This window comes from Bos grunniens, chromosome 17 (assembly GCF_055505025.1).
Source record: "Bos grunniens cultivar Pamir isolate PY7600 chromosome 17, Bosgru_T2T1.0, whole genome shotgun sequence".
In the NCBI taxonomy this organism is placed as follows: Eukaryota; Metazoa; Chordata; class Mammalia; order Artiodactyla; family Bovidae; genus Bos; species Bos grunniens.
The window spans coordinates 36,077,439-36,100,673 of NC_141181.1; the positions used below are offsets into that span (position 1 = coordinate 36,077,439).

Consider the following 23,235-nt stretch of genomic DNA (forward strand, 5'->3'; position numbering starts at 1 on the left):
TGATGGAGATAAATGTTTGTATGGGTTTTTTGGACCTCTGATAGAGGAAGCCACAGAAAGAGTACAGATTACTAAAATAGGAAGAAGTGGTATTTGATGCCAGTTCCTGGAAGCATAGCAAATGTGGATTAAGCGTAATATTTGGAAATTCAATGAGTTTTTGCAGATCTTTTGCATATTTGCTATGGTAGAACATACATACACATAGGACACCTCGTGTATACATTTTTCATAGATGTAGCAGTTTAGGAGTTGCTCATGAAACAACAAATCCAGCTTCCCAGGTGGCACAGTGGTAAAGGACCTGCCTGCCAACGCAGGAGATGCAGGAGACAAAAGTTCCATCTGTGGGTGGGAAGACCCCCTGGAGGAGGAAATGGCAACCCACTTTAGTATTCTTGCCTGAATAATCTCATGGACAGAGGAGCCTGGCAGGCCACGATCCATGGGGTCGCCAAGAGTCAGACAGGACTGAGCATGCACGTGTGCATGCACAAAACAAAAACACATTTCTCGTTTAGCCATCAGTTCAGTTCAGTTCAGTTCAGTCACTCAGTCGTGTCCGACTCTTTGCGACCCCATGAATTGCAGCATGCCAGGCCTCCCTGTCCATCACCATCTCCCGGAGTTCACTCAGACTCACGTCCATCAAGTTGGTGATGCCATCCAGCCATCTCATCCTCTGTCATCCCCTTCTCCTCCTGCCCCCAATGCCTCCCAGCATCAGAGTCTTTTCCAATGAGTCAACTCTTTGCATGAGGTGGCCAAAGTACTGGAGTTTCAGTTTTAGCATCAGTCCTTCTAAAGAACACCCAGGACCGATCTTCAGAATGGACTGGTTGGATCTCCTTGCAGTCCAAGGGACTCTCAGGAGTCTTCTCCAACACCACAGTTCAAAAGCATCAATTCTTCGGTGCTCAGCTTTCTTCACAGTCCAACTCTCACACCCATACATGACCACAGGAAAAACCATAGCCTTGACTAGATAGACCTTTGTTGGCAAAGTAATGTCTCTGCTTTTGAATATGCTATCTAGGTTGGTCATAACTTTCCTTCCAAGGAGTAAGCGTCTTTTAATTTCATGGCTGCAGTCACCATCTGCAGTAATTTTGGAGCCCCCCAAAATAAAGTCTGACACTGTTTCCACTGTTTAGCCATAGGGTCCAATAAACCAAATAACGATTTTCTTTTCCATTTTGAACTGAATACAAGTAAGCTGGCAGACAGCAAGATGGGACATGTTTCCACAAAGAAAAGCATATGTCACCCATATTCCAGAAAGAAAGCTGTGAATATGGAGAGTTTCGGTCAGAAAGAATTCTGATGAAGAACAACATCATTTGTGTTTCCACTTTAGTTCATGTAATAGTCCTGAAGCAAGTTTGAAAAATAGAGGGAAGGTAAAGAATATTGCCAGAACCTTCCAATGCCTATATTCTGGAAAGATATGCATTAATATCTCTAGGATACACCTGCTTTAGAGTAGCTGGACTGTTGACAATGACGTGGTAACCTACCTCTCTCTCTCCTTCTCTCCCTGTCCCGACCAACAGTTCGTGGCTCACCCCAACTGCCAGCAGCAGCTCTTGACAATCTGGTACGAGAACCTCTCAGGCCTGCGGGAACAGACGGTAGCTATCAAGTGTCTGGTGGTGCTGGTCGTGGCCTTGGGCCTTCCGTTTCTTGCCATCGGCTATTGGATCGCACCTTGCAGCAGGGTACCGGCTTTTCCACCCCTGTTTCCTCTGTGGTTGGTGTACCATGTCCTTTGAGGATGAAAAAGGAAAAAGCTTCCTGCTTAAGGCTCTTATCAGTTTTACAGCTGAATGTTAATTGACTCAAGAGCATCAATTCTGCTTTTTAATGACTGGATTAGTTCTAATAAGGGATGAAAAAGGATTTGGTCCTGGTGGGGTAGGTCCTATTCACAGGCATATAATACTTAGGCTTTTAAGATAAAAATCTCCGGCCACAATGATAGGGAGGAGGAAAAGCTGCTTCCGTGAAGGAGCAATCGTGTCCTATTTGCCGGCTTAATAAATAGTCCACCAGGCTGGCCTACAGAAGAGGAACTGCCCTACTGCGGTGGTTCCAAGAGACAGTTAACTTGAAAACTGAAAAAGCAGCGTGGGTGAACCTGTGAAAAAGAACTGAGACTGAGTGTGTGAAACATGGTTGTGAACAGTGGTATCATCCAAAGTCTTCAAGAGAGTGCATACCAGGTTCCCCAAGCCCTTTATTCCTCTAGGAGATTCAAAAAAAACGTAGAATTGGGGTCTGGGGGCTTTTGGAATTTTGTAGATTCTTTGTCTTCTTAGTTTTGTTTGAATCATTTTTGTTCATGACCTTTATCCCCCTCTCAACTTGGCCAGTATACAGTCCATTTAATTGTGCCTAAGAGATCCCTTAAACAAGATGTGGACAGGAATAGGAGTCACGCTAACAGAATCCGTGTTCGGTTAATGAAGGGCACTGCCAGGGAGAGGCAGCAGTTCTGAGATCCTTTAATCCTGTTTTTATATTCCCAAATCTGGTTTTGTTTAAATGGAGGCAGTTTCAGGCCAAATGAATCAAGGCCACTCAAGAGTGACCCTGGAAATCCGTCATCTCTCTGTCTTCCCCCACAGAGTCCTGCTTCAGGCCCATATATGTGAGAATATTCATCCATCTCACTTCATCGTTGAGCTGCCCATGTAGTTTAAGGCAGAAAGGTTGTCATTTTGATCAGTTTTGATCATTCAACTAAGTTCCTTTGTTTTGAATCATGATTCTGATAATACGAAAGACTAAAAACTTATAGATAAGGAGAGAGTGTGCATTTAAAGCAAAAATTGTATCCCACTCAAATAACTTCCCCTTTCTGGGGGAAATGAATTGGAAAGGTTGGGTTTATATGTATGTGTCTCTTAGGGCCACTCATTCAGTTAAAACGTATTGGGTTTGAAGTAGGTATCTTGAAGTCCATTCTTTTTTCTCTTAGTGCAGCTGAGGATGTGTGGACTCTGCCCAACAGAGAAAGGAAAGGAGGGAATTGAGTTGTTCCTGGAGCCCGCATTTATACCTGCCATACACCACTTATGCTGTGGTGAAAAGATGGTATAGTAAGAATTCTCCACATGTATCCCATTTCTAAGATAGGCAGACTGCTTTTTTTTTTTCCATGTTACTTAACATTTTCAAAGATCAGCCTTTAGAAGAAAAGAGACTTGGCAGCTCCCTGCAAATCACTTTGTGCTATGGATAAACTACCCGGACATGCCCTCTCTGCAGCTGTGGAACAGCACAGTGATATGTAAATGTGCGGTTTATTTTTCTATGTCTAATATGGAAAATGTGACATTTGTCTGTGTGCATTCATGTCCAACCCCAGAAATGCTTGACATTCTTTGGTTATTTGTTGACATCAAATTAAGGTTCTGGATATACAAAAACATTTGTTTGAAGTTACAGCCTTTTAAATGTGAACCTTGGTGCTTTTTAAGGTCACACACTGAGTTGGAAAGTAGGGTCTGAGAATAGAGAACTTATTTGATGAATCTACCAAATGTACCTAATTCTTAGACTGCAGAAACCCTTGGAACAGGGGAATTATTTTTCACTTCCACTAGAACACAGAGCTCTTAAGGACATTATATCACAGGGGATTTTAAAACAGTTACCTTAAAATCATTATAAACTGAGCTTTAAAAATGCTTTTTCACTGGTCATATGATTTTCCAAAACCAGGGATGATTTTTAATTAAGTTAACCTACTTAGAGGTTTTAATTACTGGGTATCTCTCTGTTTTTTTGGATAGTAACAGATAAAATATTTATGTTGGTTATAATGTTTTTTGCCTTTTTATATAAATTGATTTAGGAATAGTTAGAAGTGAGAACAAAAATTTACTTCCATGGTAGTAAATATTTTTTCATCTTCAAAGGGTTTGTAATGTGCCACAAACACATCATAACATTTCAATTATAAATGAATGAGTCTACAAACTCATCATAACATTTCAGTTATAAAAAAAATACACATTACAAATTTGCAGTTTCTTTCCCTGGATTCTAAAAACCTTGACACTGCATAGTCTTTCACATAAAAATAAGAATAACAAGTATATGCCTTGTAATTTCCAGAAATGCATCTGTGAATGAAGTACATCCTAAGACAAATTGGATATTTAGAAACAATGAAGTTTGAAGACTTCTTATATTATTCTTAAAGGAAACATCCCCTAAAAGGAGTAATTTTCACAATGTGTAGCTCTTCAGAACAAAAGCAGAATTTTGAGTGTTCTCACTTCACTTTTTTTTTTTATCCTATGTATATAGTAGTTTTCATAAGTGGAAGCCAGATTTTCTGAAGTTAAAGGTTTTGGATTGTTTTGTTTTGTTGCCTCATTACAGCTGGGGAAAGTTCTGCGAAGTCCTTTTATGAAGTTTGTAGCACACGCTGCTTCTTTCATCATCTTCCTGGGCCTGCTTGTTTTCAATGCCTCAGACAGATTTGAAGGAATCACCACATTGCCAAACATCACTGTTATCGACTATCCCAAACAGATTTTCAGGGTGAAAACCACACAGTTCACTTGGACTGAAATGCTCATTATGGTCTGGGTTCTTGGTAAGCCTTTTATTTTGAGTATTCTAATTTCTACCAAATATAGCATCTATATCATGATTGCCATTTTCTATTTAAAATTCTATGTTATGTTATATGGTGATAACATCACCATTGTAAGATAAACAGAATAGCAAGTAATGGAATAATTTGGCAGCTTGGTGATGCTGACGGATATCCCTTACCACTAAATACAAATTTTATGAGTAACATGAGCTTAATTATAAATGCATTAATATTAATATCATATTTCAGAAATCAAACTTCGATTATTGAATAAAATGCAACTTTAAAAATGTGACTCACTGTGATGATCAAGCATTTAATTGAAATAGTTCTGCAATAACCTAGTGGCCATTAACTGATGATTAAAGAACATTTATTGCTTTTGTTTCAGAGGTTTTTTTAAGGAGAGTTTCCATTTTAGGAATGTTTGTTACTTCACCTCACAATAGCCCATTTGGGGGTTTTTTTCTTTGCTTTTTGTTGGCTGAGATGTGAGGCATGTGGGATCTTACTTTCCCGACCAGAGATTGAAGCCGTGCCCCCAGCATTGGAAGAGCCGAATCTTAACCACTACACCTCCAGAGAAGTCCCACGATAGCCCGTTTTGCACAGCAGCTATGTTAAAGTAAACATTTTAAGCAATATGATAAAAAAAAAATGGAGATTGAAACCAGATTATTGATTGATCACGAATCCAAAGTCAATTTTGTGTATTATTTCACCCAGCATGTTTCTTGGTATCATCTCAATTCCTGAATTAATGGATTGCTTCTCCTCTAATTAACTTCTATGGTCTTCACCTGGATCAAGTGATTGTTTTATGAATTTTATTTTGAGCCACTACATTTCTTTTAAAAATTCTACAGTATTTTCCCCTTATGTAGTCAGGCATGCGTGTATGCTAGTCATGTCTGACTCTGTGCGACCCTATGGACTGATGGGCTCCTCTGTCCATGGGATTCTCCAGGCAAGAATACTGGAATGGGTTGCCATACCTTTCTCCAGGGGATCTTCCCGACCCACGGATCAAACCCTCATCTCTTACACCTCCTGCATTGGTAGGCAGGTTCTTTACCACTGGCGCCATCTGGAAACAGTTGTTAAATTGATATATTTTGTCTTCTTCCCCCAGAACATTTTCTGCTTTCAGTTTCTTCATAATGCCCTAGGGCCTCCTGCTTAATTTTCCAAGAATTCCTCACCTTTTCAGCATTCAGCACGAAGCTGAGATGAGACGAGAGGGTAGGGGAATGAGGGAAGTGTTCCCGGATGATTGGAAAACTGTTCTTGTTAAAAGTGTATAGTAGATTTCTCAATTAAGGGCTTATTTCTCCAGTAATCACCATTATTTGGTAATTAATCATTGTCATTTTATAAAGATGAATTTTCTCCTTTCCTCCATGTGTTTCATGGGGCAAAATCATTTGATTTGAAGAGCCTTCCTTATTTCCCTCCCTCCCTTCTTCCCTACCCCCATAAGAGTAGCACCATTTCTGGTGCCACATTTAGAACTATATTTCACCAAAATCTAACTTGGTGGAGTGAATCATTCCTTTAGTCAAAGCTTCTTTCATGTAACTCTGCCCAGCACTTCTGTGGGCTGTAGGCAAGTCAGTGCTTTATGGTACCTAGTGGTATGCTTTACACACGGGGCATGTTACAGGTGGGGACTCTTAGCTTCTCAGTCCAAGGTATAAACTCTTGTCCGTAACATGTGTGTCTTGTGACAGGAATGATGTGGTCTGAGTGCAAGGAGCTCTGGCTGGAAGGACCCAGGGAGTACATTTTGCAGTTGTGGAATGTCCTAGATTTTGGCATGCTCTCCATCTTCATCGCTGCTTTCACGGCCAGATTCCTGGCTTTCCTTCAGGCAACGAAGGCACAACAGTATGTGGACAGTTATGTTCAAGAGAGTGACCTCAGTGAAGTTACACTACCACCAGAGATACAGTATTTCACTTACGGTAAGTTATCAGGCGCAGAGTCCTCTTATGTCTCAGGAGAAGGTATTGGAACCACATTTTGGAAGGAAATGCCCCTGAAGGGTATGTTTAATATGAAATGCATGTTGAAAGTATAGAGAGAGTGGAGACAGCATGAACTTTAGAGCTGTATAAAACTGGATTCATATCAAGACACTAACCCTCCCTTGCTGTGTGACCTTGTTCAAATTAATTTACTTCTCTGTGCCTCAGTTTTCACATCTAGAAAAAGGTATTTCAAGGTGGAAGAAAATCACCTTTAAGCCAAAGAACATAGTTACTCTAAAATATTCTTAGGATATGGAATTGTCGTAATTAGGGAGAGAAAATAGCTTGATAAACTGCTTAATGTGAAAGATGAGTCCCTGAGAGCTTGGGTTAGAGGAGATAAAATAATAAAAAGTGCTAAAAACTGCTGTAACAGAAGTGAGCAAAAATTCAGCAGAGGCAGGAAATAGGAGCTAAAGTGATGATGAGCATGTAAGCTTCGCAGAACCGGCAGAAATGCTGGGGAGGATATTGTGCTTCTCAAGACACCATGGGGTGGAGTTCCTGCCGGTCTTCTCTAGGTCAGGAGAGCAGGGAGATACCCAGGGACCTTCCGTCTGTGCAGACACTGATGCCATCCCTGCCCACTGCACACCGATGTGAAATCATGTTAGCCTCCCTTCCCTTAAGGCCTAACTGAGGAGCCGCGATGAGCTAATTTTCATATAGCTGCAAAATCTTAAACCTGGAAAAGACTTTAGCAGTTAGCATATAAACCTCATTTTACAGATAAGGAAAGTTAGGCGCACAGTTTAAATGCATTCTGACTGTGAGGAATGACTATAAGTACATCGTGATGCATACTAGCAGCATGTTAACATTGCTGAAGAAGACTGGGTGCCTGCTGTAAGATGAAGGTGTATGCATGACCGACAAGGACACAATGTATAGCACAGGGCACTCTGTTCAATGTTATGTGGCAGCCTAGCGGGGAGGGGAGTTTGGGGGAGAGTGGATGCATGTAGATGTATGACCGCATCCCTTTGCTTGTCCTCCTGGAACTATCAGAACACTGTTGATTTTTATACTCCAGTATAAAATTAAAAGTTTTTAAATACATAAATAAATAAAATGAAGATATTAATGTTTTACAGACTGTGAAATGTAAACACATTATCTCTTATTGTCACCAAGCAAAGGTTTTTATATACCGAGGCCAGATCAAATGAATAAAAGAATACCATTTATAATTAAGGAATTATCTTGGATTGTATTTGTATGTAACAGATATCATGACTATTTCAGTACCTCTTTATTTAAATTTACTCGTGTGTGTTTATGACTGTGAAGGGGAATTTGTGAAGTAAGCTTCACTCCTTATTATGATTTTGATCAAGTTTTTAACCTAAGCCTTGATTTCTGTATCTTTAAGAAGAGAGTGACTACCTCAAATCCATAAGATCATTGAAAGCATAGTGTCTGCTATGTATTAAACATCCAATAAATGTTCATTTTTGTTGAATGTGTGCAGTGTACCTTCTGGGAGTGACCCAGTTTGCACAGAATGAACCACACAATGCTTAGGTGATCTTCCAGAGAAATGAGTATCCAGTTGTCTGCTGTGAACTTACTGAAGTGACCTTGAAAGGCGTGTTGGGGGTCCTCATTTAGAATCTGTCTCTAAGACTTTTGCACTTCAGTAGCATTTTATACTTTCCAGGGACCAGCTATGTTGCTCAGACATCATGCTGACAGCACTGTTGTGATTCAGTGACATTCTCACTTCTTGTAATATGACATTTTACTTGCATAAGCTGTTAGATGAACTAGTTTCCCCATGAAATATGGAAAAGAACATGTGTGCCAACTGAGCCTATAGCATGATGAAATGGCTGGTCGATAAACCTGGTAACTGAGGGGACAAACCAATCAAATCAGTTGTTTTGTCGTCATGGACACAGTCTGAACTTAATGAAGCATTTTCAGCTCCTTTTTTCATCTTTTGTACTTGATTCTATTTCTTCTCAATGTGAAGTCTGTTTTGTATCTTTCTAATAGTGTTTCCTCCATTAAAAGAAACCACATAAATGTAGAATTCATGTGTTTCTAGTTTAATATGAAAAATAGTGTCTGGACAGTTAATTAAATGTGGAGTAGTTTCAACTGAGATAATAACCACCTACCTACAAGTCATATCCTATTTAAGGTATTTTGTGTAGTTAGCCGTGAATAGAAAGTTCCATTTTTAATCTCTCTCTCTCTTCTTGTAGCCAGAGATAAATGGCTCCCTTCTGACCCTCAGATCATATCTGAAGGCCTCTATGCCATAGCTGTAGTGCTCAGCTTTTCTCGAATCGCCTATATCCTCCCGGCAAATGAGAGCTTCGGCCCCTTGCAGATCTCTCTGGGAAGGACTGTGAAGGACATATTCAAGTTCATGGTCCTCTTTATTATGGTGTTTCTTGCCTTTATGATTGGCATGTTCATATTGTATTCTTACTACCTTGGGGCTAAAGTCAATGCTGCTTTTACCACGTAAGTAAAACATTTTACTAAAAAAACTATGATTAACAGAAATGCTAACAAGTTTAGATGAAGTAAAAAAAAAAATTGTTTTCAATAATTGTAATAAAGATGCTTTTAAGAGCAGGAAAAATCCATTAAAAACAGTTAGTGCCTCAAATAGCAAATGCTGGCCAATATATGGAATAAAGGGAACCCTCGTGCACTGTTGGTGGGAATGTAAATTGGTGCAGCCACTGTGGCAAACAATATAGAGGTTTCTTTAGAAGAGTGGAATTGCCGTATGACTCAGCAGTGCCACTCCTGGGTATATAGCTGAAAAAAACAAAAACACTAATTCAGAAAGATACATGCACCCCAGTGTTCATAGAATCATTATTGATAATTTCCAAGATACAGAGGCAACCTAAGTCTCCATCCACAGATGAATGGATAGAGAAGTCGGGTGTGTGTATGTGTGTGTGTATGTGTGTATATAAAATAAAATACTACTCAGGCATAAGAAAGAATGGAATTTTGTCATTTGAAACAATATGGGTGGACTTGGAGTCACTAAGTAAAATAAGTCAGACAGAGAAAGACAAACTGCATGGTATCACTTATATGTAGAATCTAAAAAACTAGAGCAGACTAGTGAATATAACAACAACAACAAAAGGTCACTCAGAGATAGAAAACAAACTAGTGGGTACCGGTTAGGGGGCAGTGTCAGGGTGTAGGAGTAGGAAGTCCTAACTCCTGGGAGTAAGATAGGCTTAAGGATGCACTGACCAACACAGAGAACATAGCCAATATTCCATCATAACTATAAATGGACCATATCCTTTAAAAATTATGAATCACTGCGCTGTACACCTGAAACTTATGTAATATTGTACATCGACTCTACCTCAAAAAGAAAAATAAAGTAAAGGGATGGAGAAAAAAACAAAACAAAATCAGAAACAGTACTTGTGTGAGATTACATTTCTTTGAGTTTAGAGAATGTTTGATCACAGAATGGTAAAATCCTAGATGAAACTATTTTAAGAGAATTGGGTAGCAAATGTTTAATACTGGATATTTCTTACATTATTTATGACATTAAATTTAGTTTCATCATTTTGTACCCATTACTGTTATTTCAAAAAAAAAGGAGCGTGGCTTGTATTTTCATGTATCATTAATCAGTGCAAGGAGTTGAGGAGGAAGAAGAAATTACAGCTGATGCTGTGCAGCCCGCTGTACTGTAGCACCGCCTCCTCCCTTTGGTCCTACTGGTGTCTGCACTGCAGGCTCACCGTTTCCATGAAGTCATCCTGCACTCACTTCTCTTAGGTATTGTCCCTGTAAGTTCCCTCAGCATGGAGACGTCCACGTTGCCAGACCCTGTCTTGCCTGTTGCTGTGCAGTGGTCAGGAAGGCAGGCCGTCTGTCTGTACCATGGGCCTTCCAGGTGAGGAGACCAGAAATCTCCCCTGCCTGCCTTTGTACCCTCCGTCCCCTGGAGTGCCACAGCTGGAAACAAGCTAGACCCTCAGTGAGTTCCCTGTAAACCAAAAGAGAGTATCAAGCCCTTCCAGGCATCTAAATTGTTTTGGAATTAATTTTTCCAAGTAGTTACTATAGAGCCGATAATAGGGGTGAAAGAGAACTGAAACTCACTTTATTGTAGTGAAAAACAAGTTCCGATTGAACCCAGAGGGGAAAGGACCAGAGAAGTGCCGCACAAGTGGCACCCCTTGGGCCTGTGGGAGGACTCCTTCTATACACGACACTGGCGTCGCTGCTCTGTGTGAGGACCTGGCCGCACGGTAGAGTGGAAAGAACACGGGCTGGAAATCAGGCAGACCTGGATGCGAATGCAACGTCTGCTGTTTTCTAGCTGTGGTCTTTTGATTAATTATCTTCACATTTCTCAGTGTTAGTTTCCTTGTTTTTAAAATGAGCACAGTAAGGTTTGAATCAGGCCGTTGGGAGGACATGGAAGATAATTTATATAAAGGCTCTTGCCCACAGTAGGAGCCAGGAGCTGCCTGTGTCCTCTCCCTGTTCACTCTCCCCTTCTCCCTTTTCACTCTCCCCCTCTCCACACATGTATGCATTCTTGGGAATCTATATTCCCAGCATCAGAGGCGAGAAGGTTTGCAAAGGACCAAGAGGATGGGTGGGGGCATTTTGTGATGCTGTTAAGTTCATGGCAGGGATAAAGAGACTATAGGTTTTCTTAGTTTTCACCATCAAGTGTTTCATAATTGAGATTAGCTGTACAGGAATAGGAACCTTTCTACTCAACCCTCTGCCCCCAGGGTCTAATACAATTATTAAAACATACCAGGTGCTCCATCAATGTCTGTTGAATGAATGAATCAATAAGCTAGCATTAAAACCCACAAAACTATAAAATTGTTGTTTAGACTCTAACAAATTTTAAAAGTACCACTTCCATACATATTTCTTTGAAAAAAAAGGGGGACTTACTTTTGAACTTTTTAATGGAATTCTACATGTATAATTGTTTAAGGATGATTCTTGTAGTTCACAGGTCAGTGATTACTGCTTGGGTATATGACAAAACCAGCCAAATTCAGGCAAGGTTCATTTAAGGGATCCAAGCATGTAAATTAGTCTGTGAGGGCTTACTTGCTAATTGCTGTGTTGGCAGAATCAGGAAGTAGATTATATAGATTAAGAGAAAAGAATCAGAACCCTTAATTTTGTTGCCATCTCTTCACTTCTACTGAAGTATAGTTTTTAGGTAGATGATACATTCTTGTGGTGAAAAATCTATGCAGAGCAGTATCTACAGCCTGTTCCATTCCTCAGCCTTGGATCCCAGTTTCTTAGTTCTCCTTAGGTCCAGAGGGGTCATTGGTGGCTCAGATGGTAAAGAATCTACCTGCAATGCGGGAGACCCAGGTTTGATCCCTGGGTCAGGAAGATCCACTGGAGAAGGAAATGGCAACCCACTCCAATATTCTTGCCTGGAGAAATCCATGGACAGAGGAGCCTGGTGGGCTACAGTCCGTGGGGTTGCAAAGAATCGGACACGACTGAGCAACTAACACTTTCACTTCAGGTCCAGAGGCAGTGGTTTCTTTTGAATGCTTTCAGAGGTATTTTTTACGTAAACAAGAATATAAGTATTTGTATACTCCTCTTTTTATTTAAATGGTGAACTATTTCAGACTTACTGCATCTCATTTTTTCACTAAAAATATATCTTGGATATCATTTTATATAAACACATGAAGCTAGATCTGTTTTTCCCCCAGTGGCTGCATAGCTGTTTGTAGATGTACCAGAATTATTTATCCACTTTCCTGTTGATGGATATTTTGGTAGTTTTCATTCTTCCCTACTGCCATGCTGCAAGGAATACGTTTGTACATATTTTTTTTTGAAATGGGTACATAATTTTAATCCCTATTTTGTTCTGTTCCAGAAAACCTGATTTGAAATTCTAAACCACCTGCAAAATCAAACCCCAAACTTCCATCCTTTTAGGAGAAAGGAATGGGTATCAGGGCATTACTTCAGTTTTCACCTGACAAGCTCAGAAAATTTTTTCTTGATGATAACTCCTGGAAAAACTAGGCATCAGCAACATTTAATCACCAGTTTCTAAAAAGTTGAGAGAAAAATTTCTATTAAGTATCATAATAAAATAATTGTGTTATTGTTCAGTCACTAAGTCATCTTTGACTGTGACCCCATGGACTGTAGCCCACCAAGTTCCTCTGTCTATGGGATTTTCCAGGCAAGAATACTGGAGTGGGTTGCCATTTCTGCCTCCAGAGGATCTTCCTGACCCAGGGGTCAAACTCATGTCTTGTGCATTGGCAGGTGGATTCTTTACCACTGAGCCACCAGGGAAGCCCACAATAATTATACTTGGGGTATTATGATGATATTTTACAATAGCGTTTTATATCTGTGCAATATTCAGACCATAACTTGTTTTTACTTTTGACTCTTTCACACTGGAAACTGTTTATTTATTTACTGTGTACCTTATTCTTCCAACAGTGTAGAAGAAAGTTTCAAGACTTTGTTTTGGTCAATATTTGGATTGTCTGAAGTCACTTCTGTTGTGCTCAAGTATGATCACAAATTCATAGAGAATATAGGATATGTTCTATATGGAATATATAATGTAACTATGGTCGTTGTTTTGCTCAACATGCTCATTGCTATGATTAATAGCTCATATCAAGAGATTGAGGTAAGCCTGCTGTCTACCCACAGTGTCTATCCTCACCATTTCATTCTACTAGCACACCGCGTCTGCTTTTGTGTCTTGTGGTGGACATCCTGCCCGTGTCTACAAAGAGGCTTAACACCAAGCGGGGCCCTTCTCTGTGGTTTCCGTCTGGATAGGTGATAATGCACCTTCCAGTGTCTTCTAGGAGCACAGCGAAGTTCCCATGAATTTACCATTACGCTGCCTTCTCTCAGAACCATCTGAAAGATCCTGGTAGAGGACTTACTAGACGTCTGTCAAGCGTTAATGATGCTCTTAGTCCAGTCAGACTCTTTAGTATTCTAGAAATCTATGTTTGCTTTGGATTGAGCTTGATTTGGTACCTTTCTTCATCACTGTGTATGTTTTCTTATCTCCTCTAGTTTAGCGTACCGTATCTTTTTAGTACTTTGCTGTTTGTTAAGTCCACTGAGTCTCTGTGTTTCAGAAATATGTAAGTTAGTGTTCTCAAAGAAGAAGTTAGATTCTCCAGAGATGAAAACTGTGGTGCTCTGAACACCTGCTTCAGTGTGGTAATGGTAGACTGGGCAGAATGAAATGACTGAGCCAACGTCTTCCACCCATGGACCAGCTCTTCATTTTTCCTCTCCATCTGTCTACCAGTTAGAATGGTTATGCCCACCACCAGGAGGCAGCACTGAGAATGAAAGGCGCTGTAAGACAGGAATAGGCCCCTGGGGCCTTATGTGACCTTTGAAGACACATAAACTCCAAAGTGCAATTCATTTGAATACTGCCATTTTTCTCCTTTGCTCTTGGAGTGTAGTATGATATATCTACAGTCTGGCTTGGATGGGTGTGGATGAGGAAGGAAAGTGGGGAAATATTGTTGAACATGCAGAATTGGGCGGGGGGAGAAAAAATTAATCTTTTCATCCTCTCTTGACCCTGAATTTTTCTTGTGCTTTTTGCTTTGTTTTATTTATTTATGTATTTTTTGGATGGGAGAGAGGAAATTCTGGCTAAATTTCAATGGGTACAGACAGAGGAATATGGAAGAGAAAAATTTTTTAAAAAGTATCATGAGAGCGATACTTGGGATATTATATAGCCCAATAGAGATTATATGCAGATAAATGTACATATACCACTTTTTCCATTTCAAAGCATAATGTAGGTTCCTTATAAGGCCCTACTAGATAAATTGCTAGAATCTTTAGTTTTTAAAATCAGTTGTCATATTTTTTCTATTTTTGTGACACAGGATGACAGTGATGTAGAATGGAAGTTTGCTCGCTCCAAACTTTGGTTATCTTACTTTGATGATGGGAAAACATTACCTCCACCCTTCAGTCTAGTTCCTAGTCCAAAGTCATTTGTTTATTTCATCATGCGGATCATTAACTTTTCCAAATGCAGAAGGAGAAGACTGCAGAAGGATATAGAAATGGGAATTGGTAACTCAAAGTCCAGGGTAGGTATCAAAAGCTTACTGAGACCTGAAGATAAATGCTCCTTGTCTTTTGATGTTGTTCAGTGTGTGAACTTAGAAGATGTTGAAAGTAACTGTCCATTCCATAGTCCTTCATAGACTAATACTTAAAATATTCATAATGTTCCAAGAAGTCACTTAGTCTATGCTTTGTTTTCAGTCAGAATTTCATGTAAACTACCAAAATAAAAACAAACAAAAAACTTATTTAACTTGTTAAAAGTTACTGTCAGAAAATACTTTGTTTCTGTGTTTTCCATGCTTCTCAACTGTTATTCTAAGTTACATATAAGTTTCTAATCTTAAATTTTTCTGTTGGTTGTATATATAGTTCACCACCACCATATTCTTCTTATTTGTAGAAATCCATTATTGAGCTAAATAATCTTTTTTTCCTTTAATATAAAATTAATGCAGGCTTAGAACACCCCCAAATATTAACCACTAAAACTCCCTTTTATAAATAATCAAGGATGGCTTGTATTTGAGTTGTCCTGGTTGAAAAATTAAAATACTTTAATTTTAACAAAGATGAGTTTCACACAAGCACTTTTATTCTCATGAACTTTATTTTCAGAGATAGAATGGGCATAGGAGACAGAAGGATATGGACAGAGCCTCAAATAATAGGTTGTGAAACATATAGGAGCAAATGTATGGGGTTAAAGAACAATTTTGCCTGTAAGTTGGGAAAATGGTCTGTAGCTGTAATAGCCTGGGAGCCCACAAGATGGCAGTGTTACTTCCATAAAGTGCATATTTTTTCTCAGTTGATGCTGAGGGTAAAGATGGGATTAGCACAATTTAATTTCTTACTTTTTAAAAGTGATGTGCATTTATGAGATTTGTAATACGCTTCATCTTACTCTTTAAGAAGGTAGCCTTTTAAACCTTTGTTTGACCTGAATATGGGCTCTTAAGGATATTAAGTTGCATTGCAGTGATTGGCTGTGACTTCAAATAATACCTCATTATATACAGTGAAAAGCAACATAATGTAAGGAAGAGAGCCTTGGCATTAGACCTGGGTTTGAATTCTGGCTTATTAGAAAGTAACATGGACAACTCATTTCATCACTCTGAACTGTACTAGTCTCACCTGAAAGAGAGAAAACGTCATAGCATTACTGTGAGGATGCTGTGAGATGTACAGAATTTCAGCCTCAACAAATATCAGTGCCCTCCCTCATTCACAGTTTACAAAGTGCTTTGCTGTACACTTGAACCTCATGCAATGCTGTAAGGTAGGTATTATTATTACTCCCATTTTATAGATAAGACAGCTGAAGTCATTATAACTCACTCATGCAAGGTCACAGGGGTTCGCCAGTGTGGGGCATTTATGCAGTTTCTGTTTTCCAGCATCAGAGTCTAGCTGTTTCTGCTGGACCTGGCTACCTCCTGCTCAGAAGCTGAGGCTCTGGCTTGGTTTCTGCCCCTCTTCCTCCCCACAGGCCATGCCTTTGGCTGCAGCTTAGCTGGTCTCTTAAAGTAGTTGGGCTTTAATTGCCATCCTGGGTGACTCTTGCTACTGCTGAGACGGACTTTGTTACTTTATTATTATTCTCTGAGGCTTTATTATTTGAAAAGGAAGTTGTTCGAGCATGGGAACTCAACTCTAGCATGTCACACCTTCAAGTTTTCTTTCTGTAGGCAACTGATTTCACTAACTTCTGACTTTGGCTGACTTCACTGACTTCATTCCTAACATTGTCATAATGCAGAAGGGGAGAAACACGAAGAGGCTGAAGAGAGCACATTCAGATGGCATGTGGCCACCTAGACCCCTGTTTGTTTGCTTTAAAGCAGCTTGCTTGCAGGGGTGTGAGGGGAACAGATGATATTCTCTGTTCAGAGTGTCCTCTCCTGCCTGCATGGTACCACTGGCAGGAAGAATAGCTTTCCTCAGGGCAGTTGCTGGATACAGAAGGAAGGTTGAGCACAGATTTCTCAGGAGCCATGTTGCTTAGCCTCCCCATCTCCCCATAGCAGGTTAAAAACTGCCATTTTGATTTTATTTTTTAAGTTGTACATGGAACTGCCTTTATCTCTTTAATCTTATTAATCGTCATAGATAATCTCTGTGTCCTGAGTTTAGTTAAAAAAAAATTGGAGAAATTATATGTTTCTGTTTTTCTTTTTTAGAAGACAGGGAAGAGACTCAAGAAATCAATCTTTTACAGCTAACCCCAGTCAACAGTCAGAGACTGACCTCTAGTGGCAAAACAGGAGAATTAATACCAGGGAAGCTCTACCTGTCAACAGAGACTGCCCTCTAGTGGCAAAATAGGAGAATTAACACCAGGGAAGCCCTACCTGTCGACAGAGACTGACCTCTAGCGGCAAAATAGAATTAACTTTGTTCCCCCAAGTTTTTTTCCTGCCACTGTTGAAAAGAGGACAAAATCAAGAGAACCATTGCTTATCAGTGCCATTTCCTACCTGCCTAGTGTCCCGCCTCTTCCTGAGTTATGATGGTGGGAAGGCAGGTGGTGGAGTGAGTACATATATTTGGATAAAGGGACCTGCCTTTGAATCACACCTTATAGGTAGTAGCATATCTGCAAATAAAATGCAGGCCCTGTTCACGTACATGAAGGGTAGACGGTAAGGAGCTTCTCTTCTTGCTTTCTGTTTCTACCCACTCAAAAGTTAAACCTTGAAAAGAAAAAGAGAAAGGAAAACCAAATACTTGAGTCCCATTCCGTTCAAAGTGGTGAACCTGACACAGTCTAAGACCAAGACACTTAGCAAGACATGTTTTGCTCCTGTTTTGCCAAATGATACCATCTGAACATGTAGTGTGTTTCTGTTCAAATGTAGGAGAGGAACCAGACTCAAGCAGATGGAGTTGGTTCATGTAACTTCTTCCCAAATCCTCGAAGGCATTTTGACAAAGTATACAAGGACCCCAGGAACAATTGTTTAACACCAGGAAACTTAAATTTTTTTTCAATAAAAATTTTTTAAAAATATATTTTTTCAATAGTTTTATTACAGGACATTCTGCCAACATTTTGATAAATGTGAGCACGTTACTTACATTAAATTTTGCCTTTGGAAATCAACTCAGCTTCCACAAAACGTCCCTCGGAAATGTTGATTCCAGAAATGTTATCAAGGAGAATAAAGTAGATTGTATTTATGATTTCCAAATAAATGTATTCTAATTTACTAGGTTAATTGTATTTTTTCCTAGTTAAACCTCTTCACTCAGTCTAACTCAAGAGTTTTTGAATCACACAGTTTTAACAGCATTCTCAATCAGCCAACACGTTATCAGGTAAGCATTCACAGACATTTATCTTTATCTGAATGTAGTTCCACACATGTCTCTGTGCTGGTGTCTGTGTGTGTGCTTGCATGTGCCTGTGTGTGTGTGAGTAGTGAGTAGAATTATGTACACTTCCTATGTACTATGAGGTCAACACGGAACAGAGGAAATGGTATGTTATTTGGAGAGCACTTTAGAAATCAGAGTCCAAGTTCTTTTTCTTTCTTTTCTTTAGAAGAAGAGTACCTTTGTGACATTGAAAGCAAAGCGCTGCCACAATTTTCCAAAGGTCACTTTCATGTACCTTGAGCTGGAGAAAGCAGTGGGAGATTTGGCATATTAGGAAAATAATGTTCACACAGTACAAAAACCTGGTACATTTCTGCACATAATCTGTTTTTCAAATGGAATCTTAGGCTACACTGTTGCATCAGTACTACTTAATAAAGTATTTATTGCACTGTGATATTGAATGTGACATTTCAGCACTGTTTTCTAACTCAGAAGAGGGTATAGTGCTTCTCATCTGGTTGACATTTTGACTACCAAAGCTTTAGATTGCTGCGGAGTACAAGATCACAAGAATGAGGATCAAAGAATTGATAATGAATGATAATATCAGCTAAAGGGTATGGTCCTCTTCATAAGATTTTCTTGGAAGCAGCATATTCTACAGAATTGCTTAGCACACTGATTGTCAAAGCCTCACTTGGTTCTATGGTGGTGGTTTAGTCGCTAAGTTGTCTCCGACTCTTGCAATGCTATGGACTGTAGCCTGCCAGGTTCCTCTGTCTGTGGGATTCTCCAGGCAAGAACACTGGAGTGGGTTGCCGTTTCCTTCTCCAGGGGACCTGCCCCACCCAGGAATTGAACCTGGGTCTCCTGCATTGCAGGCAGATTTTACCGGCTGAGCTACGAGGGAAGCCTTTTATAATGGTTACAATATGTTCCATTATATGGATGTATTTAATTTATCAGCCTTCTATTGATAGAAATGTTTGCTCTATCATATTGCCAGTAATTGTTCTAATTCTATCAGTAGAAGACTGATAAATTAAATACATCGATTTAATGGAATATAATGTAACCATTACAAGCTATTACAAGCAATACTGTATTAAGTAACCTCTCCAGTTTTTTTTGTGTGTGTCTTTTTAGTACACACACACACACACACATATATATATATATATATTTTTTTTTTCCCCCCCCAGCTTTTGAAAATTGTGTGTGGTCAACTTTACAAAATTTTTACGGCTTCAGATTTTGTATTCTGTTTCAAATGCTCCTCTCCCATATGGGGATATTTAATAATATTTTTACCTATATTTTCTTTGGTACTCTCATGTTTCAGTTTTTAAATTATAACATTTAACCTGTATAGAATACATTTTTATGCAGTGTGTGGGTGGGGACCCCAATATATTTTTTTTCCAGATGATCACACAGCTGGGTGTGTTGAATAATCTATATTTTCTATTGATTTGAAATATCACTTTAATCATTTACTAAATTCCCTTATCCACTTAGATTTATTCCTCAGGTTCCAATATTCTATAGGACCACATTGTTTTACTTATTGTAGTTTAAAACAGAATCAAACAGAATATAGAGAAACACATACGTATGTCCTTACTTTAAGATTCTTATTTTGCATAATTTTCCTGATTATTTTTTCTTATTTTTCTATTTAAACTTTAGAGTCAGATTGTCTAGTTTGCAAAATATTCTGTCGATATTTTTATTGGGATGGTGTTCACTTAAGAAGAATTGACTCCTTTATAATGTGATGTCTTACTTTTTAAGAATATTTTTACCTTTCCATTTGTTCAGATTTTCATTCCTGTGCCCAGTATCATTTTAAAGTACTCCTCAGAGTGTTACATTAGTTAGGATTAACTGGTGCAAATCACACAAAACCACCAAATACCAACCACTGCATAAGCTAAAAGAACATAGAAATGTATTTCTCTCTTCTATTTAAGAACTCCGGAGGTGGCCCTTCCAGGGCTGTTATCTATCTACCACTGTCACAGACCCAGGCTGTCTCTGTCATATTACCCTGTCATGATTGGCTTTCAGTTGAACATGATCTCATGGTCCAAGAAAGCTCCCAGAGCTCTGGCTATTATTTCTGCATTTCAAAAATAGACAATGATAGAGAAGAAAGATGCCTCGATCCTCTAAGGAGCTTCTGTAAAGTTACATAAACAACATATCTGCAGTAGAAGCCAGGAAATGAGTCTTAATTCCTAGTCTCCATGTACTGAGCTAAGAATCAAGGGAAGAGAATTGGCAGTCTCTGCTGAAATGGATTATATTATTTGTCTTGGTGCTGTGCACATACCTGTATCTGTTACTTGATTTATAAGTTTCAAGCTAAAATAGGAAAAAATTAGTGTATTTATCTTTCACCATTTCCCCCCTCCTCCTCCCAGCTTTTGCTAGTTAAATATTAGAATTGCAGGGGTAGGGCATAAAATCTTTCCTCTGCCCATTAGGTTCAGTAGCTGAGGCCTGTGAATTAAACTGACAAAAGGCAGGTTTACAGGAGAAAAAAAATAAAGTTTTATTTGTGTGTGCAAAATGCAAACACATGGGAGAACTCAGTGATGAATAACTCAAAGGGGTGGTTAGAATTTGGGACTTAGATACCATCCTAGAAGGGGCAATGACTTTGTGGAGAAGTGACAAAACGAAGGGAGATTTGTGCTCCTAGGGGTGGTAAATTGTGGGAAGGTAAATATGTGGGAGCCTGGTGGGCTGCCGTCCATGGGGTCGCACAGAGTCGGACACGACTGAAGCGGCTTAGCAGCAGCAGCGGCAGCAGCAGCAGCGTTACTATAGTGAGGTTTGTGTTTGTGCAGACCCATCTCTGAGCTCTCGTGATGATGGTTGTTCTCTTCCTCTTGGTATGGGAAAGAGGTGGGAGGGGGAAGACCTTCACAAAGGGAAATTTATGTCCTGCTCTTTGGCAACCCACTCCAGTATTCTTGCCTGGAGAATCCCAGGGACAGAGGAGCCTGGTGGGCTGCCGTCTATGGGGTTGCACAGAGTCGGACACGACTGAAGCGACTTAGCAGCAGCAGCAGCTTGAGCAGATGGGAGGAAGGCAGAGAGCTCTTTCTGTGTTTTTTCCTTCTTAATTGCCTTCAGCTCAAAAAGTTCTTATGTTCCAGTGGTATACCTGGGTGGGGGGGGGGGGTGGATATTTTCTTATCCTTTTCACTACCTTGTAGGATTATAATCCACATTTGCTTTAGTTTTAGTCCTTTAGTTAAACAGAGTCGGTACTCACCACTAGTCTTTGCCTTAATTTTCTGTTCATCTCTTTGTCAGGTCGTTTGTCTTCCACCACTTTCTTCAAAAAGAGCTCATGGAAACTATGTTCTCTGAGTTATTTCATGTCCTAAACTATTTCCTACTTTCTGTATATTCATATTGACCAGCTGTGAAGTTCTTCGATAATGACTTTATTTTCTTGATGTATTTATCTACGTTGCTCTGCTGCTCTGAGAATGGAATGTTGGTATGGAAAATTTGAAGCCAACCTGATGGTTTTTCTCATATGCTTCTTCCTTTGACCTCAGATTTTGATGTGAATGCCCACATTTTCTTTACTTTTTAAATCCAACAACTTGATTGTTCTGTACATTGGATCTGTATGCATTTATTTTCTGGTGTGAAGTATGTCTTTTTAATCTGTGCATTCAAGTACATGCCTTTTATTTCTAAATAATTTCCTTGAACTATATTTTGAAATATTTTTTCCATTCCATTATTTGGAGTCTCTTCAAAGAGACCAATCAGAAGTCTGCGGCATCTCTTTTCCTTTATGCCTTTTGAAATTTTTTTATCCATGTCTCCTTTTGGCTCCTTTTTTCTCATCCTGTCTTTTATTCCTGTCTATCTTCATATGCACTGCTTCAAACATATCTTTTATTTCTGTGATGATTTTAATGTTTTCTTCCTCTTCTTCCTGAGATTTTCAAACTTAAAAATATCATTTCCTCCTTTGGCTTACTGTATTTCCCTTGTGCTCTTGGTTCAAGACAGGATCGGCTCCTATTTTTAAAAGATTATATATTAGTAATGACATTATATGTTTTCATCTCTTCTTTCACAACTTTTCTAGTGTGTGTTCTTTATTTGCTGTTTGTTTTATCCTTTTTCTTGGACTATCTTAGTACAGATCTTCTGTAGATTTTTTACTATTACTCAATCTTGAATGAAGTAAGTTCCTTCCAGACCAACTGCTTTCAGGAGGTTGGAGTGGAGTCAGAGAATTCCAGGGCCCCATCCCAAGCTAATAGGAATTTGTCTTTAGGTACAGGATTGTGTGGGGCTTCCCAGGCCGTGCTGGTGGTGAAGAACCCTCCTGCCAATGCAGGTAGACGTAAGAGACGCTGGTTTGATCCCTGGGTCAGGAGGATCCTCTGGAGGAGGGCATGGCAACCCGCTCCAGTATTCTTTCCTGGAGAATCCCATGGACAGAGGAGCCTGATGGGCTACAGTCCATGTGGTTGCAGAGTCAGATGTGACTTAGCACACATGGACACACAGGGTTGTGTATGTGAGTTCAATTTATTCTTTATTTTCCCTTGTCGAGAATAGCACTGAATGATTGTTCACATGGCAGGCTCTCCCTCTCCACCTCACTGACAAAGTACTTCTAGCAAATACAACTTTTCTTTACAGTTTCCTTTTAGCCCTATAGTCTAAGCTTCTGAAGACTTGGTATCAAAGGTCAGGGGAAGTCCTCAGCCATGAATGTCTGCTCTTGGCATGCCTCCACATCCCCATTTGAGCTTCTCATAACCTTTCTAAAAAAGAAAAAAAAAGGTTCCTCTAAGTCTCAGAAATGAAGGAGTTAGTGTTTCTGTTTCCTATTTTCCTGATAGCTTTTGAGTGATTTAGAAACGTCTGAGTTTATTGTCACATTGAAAATTGCTGTGCTTTTATAGGAAATGATCCTTGCTAAATGCCTAGAGATTTCAGAATCCTGTACCTTTTGTCTTTTCTAAGGAGATGAATTCCCTCTGCCTGTGGTATAATCTGTAGCTCCCCAAAAGTGATAGTAGAAAAAAGAGAAACTAAGCGAAGAGATCTCACTCAGCTATATACACACCAAACTTCATATAAATGTCTTGATTATATTTAGAATAAAGTCTACCTGTTAAG

The 23,235-nt window shown here is 39.4% G+C and overlaps 1 protein-coding gene across 4 annotated transcripts in view; it reads left to right on the plus strand.

Moving 5' to 3' along the window:
* The window catches only part of TRPC3 (transient receptor potential cation channel subfamily C member 3), a 72,968-nt gene that overhangs the window by 37,871 nt on the left and 11,862 nt on the right, over positions 1 to 23,235 (plus strand). The window contains exons 4-10 of one of the 4 annotated variants that reach the window (XM_086345927.1): positions 1,554 to 1,718; positions 4,393 to 4,609; positions 6,343 to 6,576; positions 8,853 to 9,117; positions 13,114 to 13,309; positions 14,553 to 14,762; positions 17,980 to 18,063. In XM_086345927.1, the coding sequence (XP_086202053.1) occupies positions 1,554 to 1,718; positions 4,393 to 4,609; positions 6,343 to 6,576; positions 8,853 to 9,117; positions 13,114 to 13,309; positions 14,553 to 14,762; positions 17,980 to 18,063 (1,371 nt within the window). The remainder of the gene's footprint in view (positions 1 to 1,553; positions 1,719 to 4,392; positions 4,610 to 6,342; positions 6,577 to 8,852; positions 9,118 to 13,113; positions 13,310 to 14,552; positions 14,763 to 17,979; positions 18,064 to 23,235) is intronic. The other 3 variants (XM_086345929.1, XM_086345930.1, XM_086345928.1) reach the window with 3 other exon arrangements.